This window comes from Echeneis naucrates, chromosome 9 (assembly GCF_900963305.1).
Source record: "Echeneis naucrates chromosome 9, fEcheNa1.1, whole genome shotgun sequence".
In the NCBI taxonomy this organism is placed as follows: domain Eukaryota; kingdom Metazoa; phylum Chordata; class Actinopteri; order Carangiformes; family Echeneidae; genus Echeneis; species Echeneis naucrates.
In genome coordinates this window covers 12,331,760-12,349,854 of record NC_042519.1, presented here as the reverse complement: position 1 = coordinate 12,349,854, position 18,095 = coordinate 12,331,760, and the positions used below count along the sequence as shown (strand labels likewise).

General features: G+C 40.6%; 2 protein-coding genes across 4 annotated transcripts in view; one reads left to right on the top strand and one right to left on the bottom strand.

Annotated features, from left to right (window-relative positions):
• Positions 1-2,359: 2,359 nt before the first annotated feature.
• On the top strand, positions 2,360-9,204 carry gna14a (guanine nucleotide binding protein (G protein), alpha 14a). The gene is made up of 7 exons (XM_029510274.1): positions 2,360-2,898; positions 6,006-6,190; positions 6,373-6,527; positions 7,364-7,492; positions 7,588-7,717; positions 7,816-7,969; positions 8,447-9,204. Exons 1-7 carry the CDS (start codon positions 2,778-2,780, stop codon positions 8,635-8,637), a joined length of 1,065 nt encoding a protein of 354 aa, XP_029366134.1. The 5' UTR covers positions 2,360-2,777; the 3' UTR covers positions 8,638-9,204.
• A 16-nt stretch (positions 9,205-9,220) lies between these two features.
• The window catches only part of vps13a (vacuolar protein sorting 13 homolog A), a 33,610-nt gene continuing 24,735 nt past the window's right edge, over positions 9,221-18,095 (bottom strand). For 2 of the 3 annotated variants that reach the window (XM_029510272.1, XM_029510273.1), the window contains 20 exons: positions 17,887-17,944; positions 17,547-17,718; positions 17,077-17,230; positions 16,767-16,913; positions 16,559-16,640; positions 16,410-16,479; positions 16,000-16,114; positions 15,791-15,904; positions 15,424-15,569; positions 15,246-15,327; positions 15,022-15,135; positions 14,567-14,642; positions 14,198-14,361; positions 13,978-14,023; positions 13,690-13,813; positions 13,341-13,455; positions 11,420-11,505; positions 11,122-11,245; positions 10,940-11,014; positions 9,221-10,524 (listed from right to left, as the gene is read on the bottom strand). In XM_029510272.1, the coding sequence (XP_029366132.1) occupies positions 10,474-10,524; positions 10,940-11,014; positions 11,122-11,245; positions 11,420-11,505; positions 13,341-13,455; positions 13,690-13,813; positions 13,978-14,023; positions 14,198-14,361; positions 14,567-14,642; positions 15,022-15,135; positions 15,246-15,327; positions 15,424-15,569; positions 15,791-15,904; positions 16,000-16,114; positions 16,410-16,479; positions 16,559-16,640; positions 16,767-16,913; positions 17,077-17,230; positions 17,547-17,718; positions 17,887-17,944 (2,115 nt within the window). In that variant the 3' untranslated portion in view covers positions 9,221-10,473. Of the gene's footprint in view, positions 10,525-10,939; positions 11,015-11,121; positions 11,246-11,419; positions 11,506-13,340; positions 13,456-13,689; positions 13,814-13,977; positions 14,024-14,197; positions 14,362-14,566; positions 14,643-15,021; positions 15,136-15,245; positions 15,328-15,423; positions 15,570-15,790; positions 15,905-15,999; positions 16,115-16,409; positions 16,480-16,558; positions 16,641-16,766; positions 16,914-17,076; positions 17,231-17,546; positions 17,719-17,886; positions 17,945-18,095 lie in introns of those variants that run through there. The other variant, XR_003841085.1, reaches the window with a different exon arrangement.

The window sequence follows — 18,095 nt, the reverse complement described above, 5'->3', positions numbered from 1 at the left end:
CTAACTGATCTCATAACACTGTCACATCCGAGTCATGTCTTAAAGCCCACGCCTCACCGCGGTGCATTATAATGTGTTGATCTAGTGAACAAGGATTAAGCAGCAGCACCTAGACAGAATGTGAAGAATGTGCTCACAAAGTGTAACAATCCAGACCCAAAAAACTAACACAACGACACCTGCTGAGTAGTTTTGGCCGTATTTGGTGGTGGTTTGGCACAGACCAGGCACTCTGGCTGATAACCAGCCCTCACTGAGGGCCCCACTGCGCTTCTGCTGCTCTAAGATATTTCAGCTGGCTGCTCTACTTGCTTACAAGGATGGGTGATTTTTTTTTTTTTTTTTTTGGAAAGCAGCAATCACTTGACCGAGTATTTTTCCAGCTCAGTTTACATTGAACTTGGATTAAATTAAGATGTTATGATAACCACTTATCAACAGCAGGTTCTAAAAAGAACAACTGGGGTCCTAGCTCTTTTTTTTTTATTATTATTATTATTTTTCTACTGGATGTTCAAAACAGTGATTCTGCTTGTTGGTCCGGGAGATGTTTTGAAGCTGGACTATAGTTTCAAGTTATCAGTGTTGATGACCGCTCGTTATACACTTGCTGTGATTAGTAACTTGTGTCCAGGCTGTTGTAAAGTGGCTATTAACACTGTCCCTGTTTCTTTAAGGGGAAATCCTTTTTTAAATACTGCATCCAACCCACCGAACAGAGGCTGTTCATGTTTATGAGCCTCAAAAAGTAATTGAAAAGTACAAAACAAATCTGAAATTATTCAAACTATCCTAGCAAATCGCATTTGGCCTTTGTCTGATCAAATCGAGCCACAATGGACTCCTTCCAGGCTTCGTTGCTGTTCACATTATTACTGTGAGAGAGCACATGTGAGTTACACTGGAGCTGGATTTCCCTTTAAGAGAGCACAGATTCCAGCTGGTGTTGACTCGCTGGCACGTTATTGGAAAGCTCTGCTGCTGTTCGCATTCAATGCAGTATGTTCAAGAGCCGTGCAGTATATCGAGGAACTGCAGAAAACTACTCCACAAGCTGCTGTTTAACTCAACGTCTCAGACACATCACGTCTGGGTGCTTTCAGCTGGCCTGTCAGGTTTCTTTGCCTCCAGATCCTGATGATATGACGTTTAATGACTCATTTTGAAATAGTGTTACCACGACGATCTCCAATCATACTTGTGTAAAATGTTCCATGTATCCATAAAAGTCACTCCTCCAACATGTTTCTGAATGAAGCAACATGTTTCTTTTCAAAAGCACGTCGACTTGAACTTTATTTTCTGTCATTTCAGCACACCTTTGATTTGTGTGAAGTTCATTTACTGTGTTAAAATCTTGGTCTTTTCTCTGCATCACGGTTCAGGTCTGTGACTTACACGTGAAGGTAACATGACCCAAGTATTGTTGTATTTGAGATTTTGTACAGCAACGTCTACTCAAGCTCTGAAAAGTTCAAGTGAGCACAGATCTGAAGTGGAGTCATTAAGTTTAATAGAAGGATGCAGGCTGAACATGTGCCTCAGATGTTCATTTGAATTCTTCTTTCCATTTTTACCTTGGGTCATTTATGTGTCTTTACATGTGCAAAAACAAAAGGAATAGAGAAAGAACAGATGACGAAAAGTAGACATGAAATCACGGCTGCCAGGGTTTTCTCTCTGGTTTAAAAAGCGTTGTAGATATTCATTTGGACAAAACACCACTTTGATTTGCACAATATAATTTCTGGCAACAATTCATTACATTTCATATATTTTGGTCCAAATCTCCAACAAGACACATTCTCCATGTAAAATTGTGGTTTAAGGATTAGAACTTTGCACACAAACACAGCAGGTCCTCTCCGATGAAGCATGAATGAATTGAGATTAAAAAAAAAAAAAAAAAGAGCATCTAAGCATTTGCATTCATTTACATTTTGCATGTGTGAATGGCAAAGACTGCTCACATATAGTTTATCCCAGTTGTGGGTGAGAAATGTCAAACAGATCCACGACCTTTTTTTGGTAACATACAGTCAGAAATTCAGGTATTCTTTTCGACCAGGTTCACATCCCAAAAGGAAAGAGACCTTTTTATTCCTGCGGGGTGGTGCTCTGTTATTCAGCTCGGATGATGGATGTAGCTGCGTCTCACCTCTTAACATTTTGGTATTTCTGGTTTTATATTTGCCTTTCATCTTCAAGTTATTACATTTTTATGTTTTTATTTCTTTCTTTCTTTTTTTTTTACTTTTCCCCTAAATGATACTGAACACTGGTAAATGAAATCCAGTCCCACTTCACTGCCCCCTGTCCCTGAGGCTGTGGAGGACTGCTCATGTTTCATATCTATATTCCTGTGATTGTCCCTGGTCAGAGTCACCCAGAGTTTGATCATTCACCTGACCACAGGTATCTCTCTGTGGGCCTTCCAGCTCACCCTCCCCTATTTGCAACTGGTGCCCCGCCCTCAGCAGCTGGCAAGATAAAGTCGAGCCAGAGTCCTGCAGCTTTAACTGGGGAGGGTTAACGCCTGTGACTCCTGAACGGCTCCCTGGGCTCTCTTCTTTCCAAAGCTGGAGGAGCCCTTTGGTTCATTAGGACTGTTCCCATCCATCTACCTGAGTTTCCTTTTAATAGGAAGAGAAAGGAAGGCGGTGAGGCCAGTCAAAGATGCTCTGAGCCTTTTCCTGCTGAACCTGTGAAGTGTGACGGACTCCTCCTCGCCTTTTGGCTTCTTGGCAGTGTAACACAGCGGGGGGTGTCGGTGGGAGATGGCCGGGTGCTGCGTGTCGGCGGAGGAGAAGGAGAACCAGAGGATCAACGAAGAGATCGAGAAGCAGCTCCGGAGGGACAAGAAGGACTCCCGCCGGGAGCTGAAGTTGCTGCTGTTAGGTGAGCATCCCCCAAGAACCAGGCCCTCAGGATCCTTCCACGGGGCTCCTGAGGGCCCACCTGTGAGGAGGATTTTCTCCTCATGGGGGGACACAAATGCCATAAAGATCGTTACTGTGCCGGACCGGACTGTTCTGGTCTGTGATTCAGCCTCCTGATCCCACCTGGACCTGCAGCTGTCAGGGCACTGTATTTAAAGAATATATTAGCAGGAAAATGGGTTTTATTGCCATTGCTGCTATATTATAAGTTGGATAGTTTGACATCTGGAGAGCACGCAGCCGCGGCGGGTTTTAAGCACAAAAGCTGGGTTTGATTCCGAATCTCTTCAGGTCTGTGCCACCTGAAATAGAGCCAAAATCGGTCCATTTCCCTTTCCATTTCCAGTCAGAGGAGGTTGTTGTGTGTTTGCTCACAGACCATAGAAATGTGGGCGTCTGTTTGGATGAATCCTGATAGGAAAACAAGTAATGGGGCTGTCGGTGTGCAAATAATTCCTATGTGTGATGACAGTATCAGTCATGATATATGTATGACCGCTGTATATTTCATTTGCAGTCCCTCATCATTGTTTAAACAGTGTGGCACTGTCATTTTACCGTGAAGCCTCTAATGATCATAGCTCACATAACAGAGGCCTGAGCCCTCAATGTGCAACGCCAGCATGATGGTTTGAAATGGTCCTGTGTAATTTTGGGAATGAGCGACACATCAAGTGAAGGAGTGAACTCCAAAGAGCCCCCATTGGTGCCCTGGCCAACACCCATCTCAGACGCAAGGAAGCACTTCAGAGAAATGGCAGCAGCCTCATCAGCTCGGTCAGCGGTGTGTTGGAAAGCCATAACTAGCTGCTGTGGCTGTGCCTCATGCAAAAGTCATGCAAATCCATCCCTGAGCAGCGTGTGAGCTACAGCTTCACCTCTGCAGCTTTTAGGGGCAACTTTATTGCACACGAGCCTCTAAGCCAGCACACACCATGATTCCTGTTTCATTTGTTTTGGAAATTCCTTTCTTGCCTCAGTGTGTGATACAAAACCTCCAAGCACACGACTGACAGGTGAGAAAGATGGCAGGATTAACACTGGTCCAGACATGGATCACAGCACAGAGCAGGAACAGGTCGAACAGGTCTGTCTTATCAAAGCTGCGAGAGGCAAGATAGTCGGTGTAAAATAAATAGGAAGTGCTTTTATTTTTACATGAGTGGCGTTTCACGACAGTCGCACTTCGATCCGTAGAGAGCTGGACAGGCAGATATCAGCCGCCTTCGAACATGAACATGTCAGCTCTGCTCCGTGCTACATTATACCAGTACTGACCATTTACACCATTCACATCAGCCACAACTGCAAGTAATCATGGGAAAAATATAAGTGAGTGAATGACAGTATATAGAACATCAACAAAAGCATGACTCAAGCATTTTTACCAACAGTCAACCTGTAGACATTTACATGGAGGCAGTTACCAGGATTACATATTAATAAACTTAAACTGACGTAAGAACAAAACACACAAAGATAAGAAACATCAATAACAGCCATGTTCATGAAGAGGAAAATAGAACAAGGTCAATGTCAGTTTTAATAACAGAGGACAAAACATTGGGAATTAAAACTGAACTGGAGTGAGATTTTTGAAGATCTTTTTTTTTTTTTTTTTTTTTTTTTTTTTTAAACCTGTTTTCCCTTGATTTACATTGGGTGGGGTGGCTGCTTGTTGTGGTTCTTCTTTTGTGTTATGTGAGTTCAGCTTGACGCAGGTCAGGTGGTAGTGGTTCTTATCTCAGCAACAATAACTCGACTCATTCATAAGTGATGTGGACATTGGGTGTCTCCACTTCAAACTCTGACTGTTTGGACATGAACAGATTGGCTCAGTGATGTTTCCTTCTCTGTGGGGTGTGCAGGGGGGTTCACTAAGTCAGCCACTTCCGAGAAGAACAGAATATGACCTGATGATCTGTATTTTTATTGAGATTCAGTAGCTTTCTTGTTAAGGTCAAAGGTCAAAGGCCAAAGTTATGATTATTGCCTTGAATTTAAGGAGCGGCTACATTAAAAACAGGCATGCCACAGTAAAAATATATAATTTTTAATAATGTGACATGAATCTGTGATTGATGAGTGAGACAGACTGAGACGTGCAGGATCCTGATTTGCCTCCATCTGATTTCGTCCGTCTTATCCAAACCTCCTCAAGCTCCAAGAAACTTGACTTGTAAAGGAGGTGCATTCAAATGCAGTGCATTTGTCTAATCCTTGTTTGTTAAGATGTAAAGATGCTCCCACTCCCCACACGCAACACACTGCAACTTCACATATTCAGGCCTGTTAAAAAAAACACACATTTGTTAAACAAATAGACCCAGCGTCATGCAGTCACCGTGAAAAAGTGAGGAGCTCGGCTGGAAGGATTGAAGAGGAACTCAGCGAAATCACGTGTGTGTTTTGGTGAAGCGTGTTTGTCTGGGAAATATCGGCTGTTATAGTTACTGAACTTGTGGTCAGAAAGTCAAATAAAACCGCTGGAACAAGTGGATTGTTGCTTTTAGGCTTTATGGACCTTAAATGGGAACCAGGAAAAAGCCGTTTTGGTGTTCGTTTGGCTGAATGGGGATCAGTTGATGAGCCGTTCTGTGACAGGCCAAATACACATCTGGACTCTGAGTGCCGTGACTGACTCAAACGTCTTCACTCTGCCGAGCGTCGAGGTCATGTTTGATGGAAGTTCCAACTGAAACTGAGATTTATGGATGTTCAGTGTCGTGGTGCCTCACTAAGTGCAGCCCACGTGGAAATAAGGACAGTAAAAACATTTGCAGGCCATTTTATCATCATTTTATCAGGCTTAATCAATTCTGCTGATGATACATGAGCACTTTTACCGAGTTTACACTTTTTTCCGAATCAATAAAGAAGTTTACAGATTTATCTCAACACTGTTTTCTTTCACAGCCAGAAACAATTGAATTTCCGCACTGCTCATAGTGCTGACGATTTGATTTTTTTTGACAGCATAACATAAAACTCACAAATGACAGACCGTCTAATGACGCCATAACATTGGTCAGCATGTGAAAATATACAAATCACTGTATCCAACAGGCACCGGAGAGAGCGGGAAGAGCACCTTCATCAAACAGATGAGAATTATCCACGGAGGAGGATACACGGCTGAGGACAAGCGGAGCTACGCCAAACTGGTCTACCAGAACATCTTCACCTCCATGCAGACCATGATCAGGGCCATGGAGGCCCTCAGCATCTCTTTCTCTAATCCTGAGAACCAGGTGTCCTCTGTCGTTAGCTTCATTTTTGATCGTGTTCTTAATACATTTGCTTTCCCGAACACCCTTTTTTTCCATCCTGTTGTGAGAAAATGAAAGAAAACCTAAACTTGATTGTAGTAGCTGCACCTCTCTGTGATTTGGACACACATGGGATGGACTGTTTTCCCTCTCGCTGTTTGCAGAGCCGTGCAAGCTCAGTCTTGGAGGTGGAGGTGGACAAGGTGGAAGAATTTGATCAAGGCTTCGCGATAGCAATCAAGTGTCTGTGGGAGGACGGAGGAATCCAGGAGTGCTATGACCGCCGCAGAGAGTATCAGCTGTCAGACTCCACCAAATAGTGAGTTAGTCATGATGCTGCTCCCTCCAGCTCTGCTAAAGGGACATAAATATGATCGTTATCAATAGCCTTTATGGCCACACCCCTCAGCTCACTGTGTGATGCTGCGTAGTGTCTCAGCACTGCAAAATCAATCTGAAAATATCATGTCGGTTCAAGGTTTCTCTCACCAAATCAGTGTTTCGTGCTTTTGAGCACTGAGGCTGCAGTAGATGAAGAAAAGCTAACGTTGTGAATGGTGAATGGACCTTCTCCAGTCAAAAACGTTTTGTGGGCGTTTAATGTTTTGATTTCTGCATTTTTACACCCAGACAATTCAAATCTGAGGATGTAATAGAGAAAGATAGTAGAGGAAGAATTCAGCTGGCTGTGGGGAGGAGCACACGCTCAAAAAAAAAAAAAAAAAGAACCAACAAAAAACACCTTTCAATTAAATTGTAGTCTGTTTTTGGTGCATAAGTGTCTTTCCATGAATGCACCGTTGACTTGCCCTCAGTTATTTCTGGCTGTAGCCCTGATCATGTTTCAACATTTTGCAAATACAAGGGGACACTTCAGTGAGCACAGGTTCGTCCTTCCACACACGAGTGTTTCTGTCAATAGTGGACTAAACATCTACATAACAAAGCTGCTTTTTGGCAAGCCGCCGGTGATCCACATAAAAGGTTGTGTTTGCTTTTTTTGGCAGCGTAAAGCTCAATGTATTCTATTTTTACTTTTCTAATGTATCTGAGCTTTCACTTCCATTCTGTGTCTGCCCACGTGCCTTTTCTGACAGCCACACATATCAGGTATTGTTAAAATTTCTCTGCTCATTTTATTTTTGTTTTTTCCAGCTATCTCACGGACCTGGACCGAATTTCACAGGCCTCTTATGTACCCGACCTTCAGGACATCCTCAGAGTCCGCGTGCCTACCACAGGCATTATCGAGTATCCGTTTGACATGGAGAATGTCATTTTCAGGTGAGACGCAACACACTAACAATAATTCATCTTTCTTACACTCAAACTGGCCTCCCAAGTGATGTGTGGCGTGACCTGGACTGTTATTCTGGCAGGATGGTGGATGTGGGAGGTCAGAGGTCAGAGCGAAGGAAGTGGATCCACTGCTTCGAGAACGTCACCTCCATCATCTTCCTGGTGGCGCTCAGTGAGTATGACCAGGTCCTGGCTGAATGCGACAACGAGGTAAGAGTTCAGTCGACGGGCAGATATTGCTCCAGACCTTCATACTGTTCATGGTCATCGTCATGGCTGCCTCTTTCTCTGCTGACGTATTTCCTCAGAACCGTATGGAGGAGAGCAAAGCTCTATTCAAGACCATCATCACCTACTCCTGGTTCCAGCGCTCCTCCATCATCCTTTTTCTCAACAAGACTGACATCCTGCAGGAGAAGATCATGTACTCTCACATATCCACCTACTTCCCTGAATTCACAGGTCAGTAAGTTTCTTTGGACTGTTGTCACACACACACAAGCATGCAGCAGGGATATTGTCTTTACATTTTGGTCTAAAAGGCAAAGAAGAAAATACAGTTATGGCAGCAGAATTATTTTGGATTGTGTCCGATTTCAGCGTGTCACAACTCTTAATGCTGCACTTTGGGATTTGTGTTGATAGAAACAGAGATCAGAGGGATTTTATGTCTTTAACTTGTGATCTACGTGGACCATCAAGTATGAAATGGAACACATGAAACATTAGAAATGTGTATTTGGGAATCAGCTCCTCCAACGCTCACTGGACAAACATTCTCCTGACAATAATTCACTTTCCTTTGTCTCTCGTGGTGCTTTTAAATGTCAAAAGAGCAGACGTTGCTGTTTTCTTTTTCGTAAAACAAATGATAGAAATCATGTGTATATTGATTTTATTGTGAATCACCATGAAATAATATTGACTGCGTATTTGCAGGACCTCAGCAGGATCCTGTAGCTGCCCAAGAATTCATCCTGAAAATGTACCAAGAACAAAACCCAGACAAGGACAAGACGCTGTACCCTCACTTCACCTGTGCCACGGACACAGAAAACATCCGCTTTGTCTTTGTGGCCGTCAAAGACACCATCTTGAGACACAACCTGAAGGAGTTCAATCTGGTGTAAGGAGGACAGGAGAGTGGAGGCATGGAGGGCATGCAGGAGGACACACAAAGAAAGACACAGGAAGGGCCAAAATAAGTTAAAAATAAAAAAAAAGAGTTTAAGAGAATATGAACATGATATAAGAGACATAACCAAACTGCTAGTTTTTACTGTATATATACTGTATATATTTCCACATACACGTTCCTGTATGTGGAAATTATTATATTGTGTGGATTATTTATGACTATTTCCTACATATTTCTGAATGCTTCATAGATGGTTCAACAATCGGTCAGAGTCCCCGTTAGCTTTGATTTAGTTTTTGAAGAGAGAGCTGTCTGTGTTGGCTTTAGTCTAAATGCCTTATTTACTCAGGACAGTCAGCAGCGCAGTTTTGTTTTTAGGTGTAAATTATCTGAATTATGCTTTAAAAAATACCCGTAACATCAACGTCTGTTCTCAGGTGACATGGAACTTATATTTATGTAATGTTGTTTTTATTAAGACCTTATAGTTATGGAAAAAATGTATGTCTGAGATCTTATGTGAAGGCTACATGCAATAAAGGAAATAAAGTGCACTGAAATTTGAAACACATATTTTAATTTCAATTTTAATGTGTTTGTTTATTGTTGTTTTTTGTTTGTTTTATTTTTGTTGAAAACAGAAGGGAAAAGAATTAAGCCACTGCAGTGAATATCCCCCCCACTCCACAAAAAAAAAAAAAAAAAATCATATCGGACAAAAATCAATGGCAAGTCATATTAAACAGCGAAGCATCCCCCAAAACCAAACCTTTAAAATACACGTAAGAGTAATCAGCAGGCTGGATTATTGTCAGCATTCATATCGTTTAAATAAACTTTTCTCTGCATAAGACATCAATATAGTTGACATTGCATATGTGTGGTATAAAAACATAAAAATAACAAAATTACAATTTGCAATGCCATAATACACTACTTTGTGAGAATGGATATGTACAGATACTATATTGTGTCAACATACAGCAGATTGATACCTGTAAGTACAGTATAAAAATAGCATGCGTCTCTGGATAACACACAACAGTCTTTATCTTGCAGAAAAAAACAAAAAAAAAAAAGACAAAAGGACAGATATAGAGCAATAAAAAGAAATTGGTAATAGGTGACTCATTTAAAATGACGTGTAATATGAAATTTTAATTAGTGTCCCTTTATTATAATCCAGTATGAGAAACAGTCTCCTTTAAATGTGGCACAGCAACTTAACCAAGTTAATTTGGCCTTAAGATCATTCAAGCTGTTTTCTACTGCTGGCTGACAGACATTTCTATACCCAATTTGCATATGTTCAGTGAAAGTAAAGGACATCTGTGACTGGTGCAACAAGCTAAACTAAATTTATTGGCAATTTAGAAGAGAAACTCTAAAATGTGCTTGTAAACTTAAGACTTTGCAGTAATTCCATTATTTATTATATTAATTATTATTCCCAATATTATTAAATTAGTCAATAAAAATCATTATCTGTGCAAAAAGGGTGAGTGTTATCAGAGGAAAGGGAGAGGGGGGGTGTTTGGTTCAGTGTGTTCTGAGTGAATGAATGTGAGTCAGCCGTCCTTTATCTATCCATTTATAGCACTTCTGTTAGCATGCACACGTACGACCCCGGACCTCGCACTCAGCCTTTCACCTCAGGCACACACACCTACGGTCAACATACGGTCTCTTCTGTGTGTTTCTAGCACTACTCACACATGGAAGTTAACAAAGTAGCATGCGGTAAAGAACAAAGGCACTGACACACACACAGCCTGTGTGTGTTTTCTCTTTTTAGCTTTTGGCGTCACTTGTTGGTCTTCTTGATGATTCAGTATTTGGGTAAACTCTCTCTTGCATCCTCCAGTTTGGCAAGAACCCACTGAAGTTGAAGAAGCAAAGTAATGACAAATATTAGCAGAATCATTCAGTTTGGATCCATGATGTCACAACCTAACGCGCTGACGATACCTGTCCAGAAAGTTTGGACCTAGACTTTATTAAATGGTGGTTTTCAATGAACAGGAGTTTCCACTTGTATAGTGTTTGTCATTTTTTTCAGACAACTGTGCTCATCCATACTATGTTGAGAGCGGCTCAGCCCATCTTTAATTTGATACACAAATTGTCAATTTGTCAAATTGCAAGAATTCTGAATCTATTTTTAATACACACTGGATCTTGTAAGGAAGACACAGACTGTGCATACATACAAAGTATAGCTATATATGTATTTACATCTCAAAACCTTTGACTGGCACTGTGTGTGTATTTTAGAGAACAAATCAGAAATTTACCTTTGCTATCTCGGGTGTTTTGAAGTTTATGATTTTCCCAAACTCTTTGGCGTGAAAAACTGACTTCACTCGCTCCTGCAGTGCACAAAACAAGGTTTAATTCGGCAGTCTGTTAAAAAATACTGTCATAAAAATGTTGAATCACATTGGAGGAGCTTGCTGAGTTCATTCAATTTTGGTACCTTTGCCTCGATGCGAAGTCGGCGGTCCTCTACAATCATTGGCTCCTTGGTGAACTCCTCAAACAGATACTGCCACTCACAGGTCAGCTGGCCAAACGTCCCTTTGGTCACAAAAAATATGCCCCTGGAGGAGAAATAAAAAAAAAAAAAAAGTGTTAAAATGACCCATGATATATATATCTATCTATATATATATATATATAGATAGATAGATATATGTCAGCTCATTGTCTGTTTTAGCACTTCTTATTATTACACAGTAAAGTGTCCTCCAGTTTTTTATTCTAAGACCACTCACCTCTTGGTGATCATGAGGAAGTCGGATTCATTGACCTTAGCATGAGCAAAGTATCTGTACTTGGCAAAACGTCCGTTCTCAATTTTCTGAAGGAGACAGAAAAATAAGAGCTGAATATTCAAATAATGAACTCTACCAGGTTGTTTAAGTTCCCACTGCCTATAGTAAATAAGCATGAGCTGCTGCAGCCATCTGAAAAATGCCGGCACAAAACTTTACTCCGTCAGAAATGGAAAGTGTTGTGGGGTGATGGGGAAAGATAAGATGAAGCAAAGAGGGAGGGAGGTCAAAGTTCAAAACATTTTATTGAGAGCAGAAAGACGATGAATGACAGAATGAGCAAACAAAACAGAAAACAGACAAATGGCAAATGAGGAACTAATGAATGTTTAAACAATGACAGGAGTCTCTTTTTTTTTTTTGGGTTTGTGAAAATATGATGAAAAAACTAAAGGAACAAAGAAGGTAAGCTGAAACAATGGTAGACACTCCAGAAAAATTAAAATTAAAATTAAAATTAAATAAACACCAAATTAATAAAATTAAATGAAACACATGAAATACATAGAAACACATTATTTAAATCAACCAAAGGCCTTTCTTTGTTCTGCTTAAATCCTCCAAAAGTGGACATCTAACTGACTGACATCAGGCACACAACTACAGACAAAAACTACATCCGTCACTTCTAGACACTAGATATTTTCTTCATCACCCTCATCCTCTGAGTCAGATCTATGCCTCTCACTGTACGCCAACCTCGTCTGTGGACACGACAAGAGAGAAGAGTCAGGTCAGAGCAACACTGATCTGTTTGGATCTGTTCAATGACCCTCCCACATTTTCCTCAGACCTATAATAATTGAATCCTCCAAATCACCAAAGTTTGGGCTCCATGTAAGCAGACACCTCTGTGTTTTAGAAAATGTAAAGGAAGCTCAGCACTGTAATGTCATGTTTTGGCGTAGTTAAATAGTGTATGTGTCTCTGCATCAGCAGAGAGTTTAAAGTTAAAGTCTGTCACACTGTTAACACAAGACCACTCACACCAAGGAGAGAACATGACTGGCTCTGTCTACTTAGATATCACAACATTCTTTTAGATTTCTTTTCATTTCCATTTTTTACATTTTCTTCCTCATTTTGACTGAAAATATGTGACGTTTGCTTTTGTCTGCTCTGCTGTAAATAGTTTCCCACAAAGTAAAAATTTTATTCAGCCACAAGCCTATTTGAGCAACTAACGATAAGGGAACTAAAACACACAAACCCAAAATGGAATCAGCTATGATTTGTAGTGGATCTATAGTTGTTGCCATCAGGCCTACTTGAAGGGAATAATGTGTCACTAATACAATATCATACACACAAATCTAAAGCTGGTGATACAGATGAGTGACAAATTAAATGACACCAAATAAGATAACAACTTGAATGTAGAATTTTTATAAAGCAGGGTTGAAATGTCACTTTAAATTGTCACTGGGATCTGCAGGTTTTAGAGGACTCTGTCTGTTAGCTAGAGAGGATAGCTCTGACCTGATGCTCGTAAGAAGAAACTTTAACCCACTCCATCCAGATGGACTGTGAACATCAACACAAAATCATGAGCCAAAGCTTGAAAAGAAGCAAGAAAGGGGTTTTAGACTTCTAAACAGAACGAATACCTACAAATATGAGAGTCCAAGTTCAGCTCAATGTGCTGACGACAATATATTCAGTGAAATGGCTGCGATAATTATTTTTGTTAAAACCTCAAGGACAGCACCTGCATCCAGATGTAGCTCAAATTAAAAAAATTATGAATTATGTTATCTGAATAAAAGAGTGAAGGGCGACCACAAGGCTGCACAGTACGTCACATAACATCAACAATAACAGGAAAGGCCAAAACACCCTGACACATAAATTTTAGTCCTACCTGGAGCATCTGACTGCCGATGCCTTCCCTCTCCTTATATGGTCGTATGACGCCATCCTCATGAATGAAGCGAGGCGGACGTAGAGACTCCACATCTTGTGACGTCTCTGCCGCCCTTCAAACAGGATGAGACACAGAAATGCATTTTGGGACAAGGTTTGTAAAGGCTCACACAGAAAACAGAGCTATAAATGAATGAATGTATAAATATAAAGTGCTTCTGCTGATGACCAGCTAAAGGAATTAAGTGTCCAAACAACTTCATACAAATACACCATGCATCTGTAAACACACTGGTGTTCTTAACAAATTAACACGAGCATGTCTGCAACACAGAAACAACCAGTACCCTTTGATCCCTTGGAAGGCACTGCTCGCCATGTCAATAATGCCTCCTGTAGGTCTGGCTACTGCCCCAACCAGACCTTTTCCAAAGCCTTTGAAGAAGCCTGCTGCACCTTCCTTCTGGGCTCCTGCAGAGTAACGCATCACATTTGTGTCAAATAATGAGAATACTCTGAAAACCTGGACAGACACTTATTTAATATTTGATAATATTCCCTTCCTTTCACTTGCTCAGAGTAATTGTACCATGAAATAAAATAAAATAAAAAAATAAAATAAAATAAACAACAACCTTTAATAGGTTTGGTCACAATCCCTGTGATGCCACTGACAAATCCCTGAAGAGAAAACATAACATGGTTACTTAAGAGAAGTAAATCATTATGTATCATCAATAATCATAAATGTCATTTTGGCCAGTTCATATTTACATCTCATACAGAAGATGTGTTTTCTGCTGATATGTGCTGCTAAGGGCATAAGACAGTGTTAATATGATACACTGTACATACAGACACCAGGCCTTTTCCACCTCTCGTCAGCCCCTCCTTCAGGCCGCTGGGCTGTTTGTTCATAGCTTCACGTCTCTTCTGCTGGTATTCCTCATCCATTGTTATGGCAGCGACGCCCTTTGCCATGGCACCTGTTATCCTGGAGGCTGCCCCTGCGACGCCCCCTGGACAGACATGACAGACAAAGTTACCAAACAGCATGAAATATCTATTTGTTCTCCCAAAGAAAAACTGCTGCTATGTTCCCCTTTATTTCATTCAATCTAAACTAAACCTCTAAAATAGGACAAACGCAAAGTGTAAGTGTAGCTAAAGTTTATCTAAAGATCCACAGAGACCCTGGGATTGGGATTATAAAATTGTTCTTACCTACAGCTCCTCCCACCAGAGCTTTAACCCCGAGGGCCATTCCTTCAACAAACTCCTCTGGTCCATGGATGGCTCCCTGGAAAACCCAAGACAACACTTACTAAACTTTTTAGTTGCTCACAAACACAAGGGACACTATCTTACACCCACTGCGAAGCGGCACGAAATGCAACACAAGTGTCTTTGCTAGTGTCGGACTGATGTAGTTTTCATTTTGCCGTCTTGGGCTCGTTATTTTGCTGCAAATACACGTGGGCACCCATGTGTGTTAAAATTGAGTTGTCAGGCATCGTATTACATTTTGCTATACTGAGGGAGCAGAATGGGATTGCAGGATTGCTGAAGTATAATGTGTACAAGTTTAAAATGTTCTCGTGCAATAATGAGCACTAAACATAAACCTTTTTCAGTGCAACATCGTTTTCTGCTCATAACTATTTGGATCAAATTCCTACCTGATAGGGCTCATAGAAAAAGGCCTCTACTCCCTCTGACAGACCTCTGATCAGACCAAAGGGGTTCCCAAGCACATCCAGACCCAACACCAGCACATACATCTGTTTAATTGCCTGAAATAAATACACAGAAGCCTGAGTGCCAGTGCCTGGTTTTCTTTGTTTTCATGCTGTACAGAAGAAAAAAAATAAGAATAACACAGAAATAGCTGCATAGCAAATACCTGCTTGGAATAATGCCTGATAACCTCCCATTGGAGCTGCTGAGTGGTGCAAAACTGGAAGGTTAACTCAAAGCAGGCCAACCTGGAATAAACAACAAGAAACCAAATGAAACAAAAATAAATTATCACCACTGTTTGTGAATTATGTGCTGTCCCGGGCCTTCTTGTGTGTTCATACTTAAAAACAACATCCTGCACATCAGTGAGAGTTGCTCCGATACTCTTCAGCAGCAGGTTGAGGGACTGGACAGGGATGAGTTCTGTATCTCTCTTCTCCTTCAGGCCATCATCACCTCCTGTGCTCAGAGAGAAACTCAGATGCAGCTGCAAACACAAAAATGTTACTCTTCATGACAGTTTCTGATATTAAACTCACTGCAGAAATATAACCTGAATTTATATTTTTGTGTTTTGACTGATTAATGTTTCATTTTGTTTCAACTGTATGTTGATCAAAAATACATTTTTCTTAAGGAAATGTTGATGGCAGTGTTGTGACCGATTAAGAATTGAGTTTCGACAATTTTGAAACAAGATTCACATACCTTGATGGGGGAAATGTGGAAGTACTCGTAGAGACTGGTGGGTGAGGTGTCAGCCGCTGAGACATGGTTTAGTTCTGTCTTTATATACTCAATGTCCTTCTCAAACAGTTCCACCTAAAGGATTAAAATAAACACAGATAAGGAGGAAGATGACTCTCAGCAAAAACCAGGTAATGCTATCTGTATGCGCATGAATGTGTCAATCTGACCTCCTGCTCAGAGCTGGTAATGCTGGCATTTTCAGGTGTGAACAGGTCCAGGATGGCATACAGGAAGCCCAGATCAAGCTTCAAATTCATTTCTTGAATCAACACCTTGAAATACCTGAGACAGACAAATATTTCAATTGGCATGTAGGAGTCAAACTGAGTATAAAAAAAAAGAAGAAAGGTATTCCGCAATTTAAAAACTTGGTTTGTGTAACCTTTTTTTTTTTTTTTTTTTTTAAAGTAAATAAATAAAGGGAAATGAATGTGGTAACTGAGATTGCATAAAGCAGATCTTTTTGATACAGCTAACAAAGTACTAAACATCACATGAAAACGTAGCATCAGATGAAAAACTAATGAAAGTGCATTGTGATGAGGAATGAAGAAAGAATCAAGGGCAAGACATTTACTTAATGCGAGAGATATCAGAGTGCTCTGCTGCTCTTATAACAATGCTGATATCCATCAGAGGTTTGGGTTCTGCAAGAAAACCAAAAAATTATGGTGACGATCAAAACACACAATGCCAAATCAAACATCATGAGACGGATGAGTAGACCTGAGTCCATGGTGATAGACTTTGGTAATTTTACTGGGTAAAAGACGTAGGGGAAGATGGCTCCTGGCAGCTGATTCTGGATCTATGGAAGGAAAGGATGTATATGTAAAAGTTGTACATGGATAATAAATCAGGAAGTACTGCATCTTAGTGGAGGAAACAAATAAGCTCAACATTGAACAAAATATATTTGTTCACTTCTTTTCACCTGAATCCGATGGATTTGGATACGGTAGGATCTCTGTCGTGGTGAGACACTGTATTTCACCTTCACCCCAGGTAGGAAGTGCCTTCTGAGAGGAGCGTAACACGGCTGCAGCATCTTCATATCCACGCCACTGGGAGTAAAACTCACCTGGGGAGCATTTATTAACACCTCAATCTTTAACTTATTATGTCAACAACTAGATATTATTTTCTTTGTCAGTAGGCCACATCCAGCTGAAACTTTTTACATCAGACTTCAGCAAGAACATACTAGATCATGTACATTTAACATTCAACATTTAGAGTGTAACCTGTAAGTTGTTTTCCAGATCGAAGATGCCATTGTCTGCTGGCGCAGATTCAATGTACTCTTTGTAACTGTTCTCTAAAAGCTCAGCTTCTTTAGTGGTCAGAGTCTTCCACCGATTCTTTTTCTTGGGCTTTAATTCCCACACCACATCAGAGCTACAGCGAGAGGAACATGGACATGTATCATTTGTAAAATCACATCAAACTGCATAATACTTGTATTATTACATGGTTTATAGAGAGAAAGTGCTACTGCTACAATGTTATTTCATAGTTCATTTCATTTGAACATGTACTTTTAAAAGCAACCTGTGACACATCTGCAATTTCAGTCAATATTTTTGACCAACTTTCACATTTCATCAGATTTTCGAAAGTCTGATAACGGATGTTGTAAAACAAATACTCAACTGTAAATCAAAAAACCACATCCTGAAGTGAAGTTAAAATGTGTATGTTGGTGGTTATCTACCTTGTGATGCCAATAAAGGAGACCTCCTGGCTGCTGCTGTTGTTGACCAGAGACACACCCATGTTCTTCAGCGACAGGATGATTTCCTGTTCAGCCAGAGTTTTCTTCTCACTTTCACAAATCAGCCTGTAGATACGATGTTCCTCAGTGAACAGCAAGACGCGCTGGATACCTATGAATCAACAGCAGACCCAAACCATACAGCTTGAACACCTTGTTTATCCCCCGAGGAAAATTCTGTCATCTTGAACAGTTTTAGAAATTGTGCTCTCAGCAGAACCTTAAATGCATGTGAGGTTGTTTAAAGCAGAAACCAGGTGCATTAACCGGTGTACTTTACCTTCATAAAAAGAGATCACAAACAGTTTTCCCTCGTTGTTCACGTCCACGCGCAAGTCCTGATGAAGGGAAAACAGATGACCACACACATTGTTTATACAAACATCACAGTAACTCAGACAACAATTTAGCATTTTATCTAAAAGCAAAATGGCTAAATTGTAAGACTATGATTTGGTCATTTGGTAGTGGAACAGCTTTAAAGGACAT

Coding starts and splice junctions, on each gene's coding strand:
- gna14a (XM_029510274.1), top strand. CDS start 2,778: ATGGCCGGGTGCTGCGTGTCGGCGGAGGAGAAGGAGAACCAGAGGATC. Junction 7,718..7,815: donor TGGCTGAATGCGACAACGAG/GTAAGAGTTCAG, acceptor GTATTTCCTCAG/AACCGTATGGAGGAGAGCAA. Junction 7,970..8,446: donor CTACTTCCCTGAATTCACAG/GTCAGTAAGTTT, acceptor GCGTATTTGCAG/GACCTCAGCAGGATCCTGTA.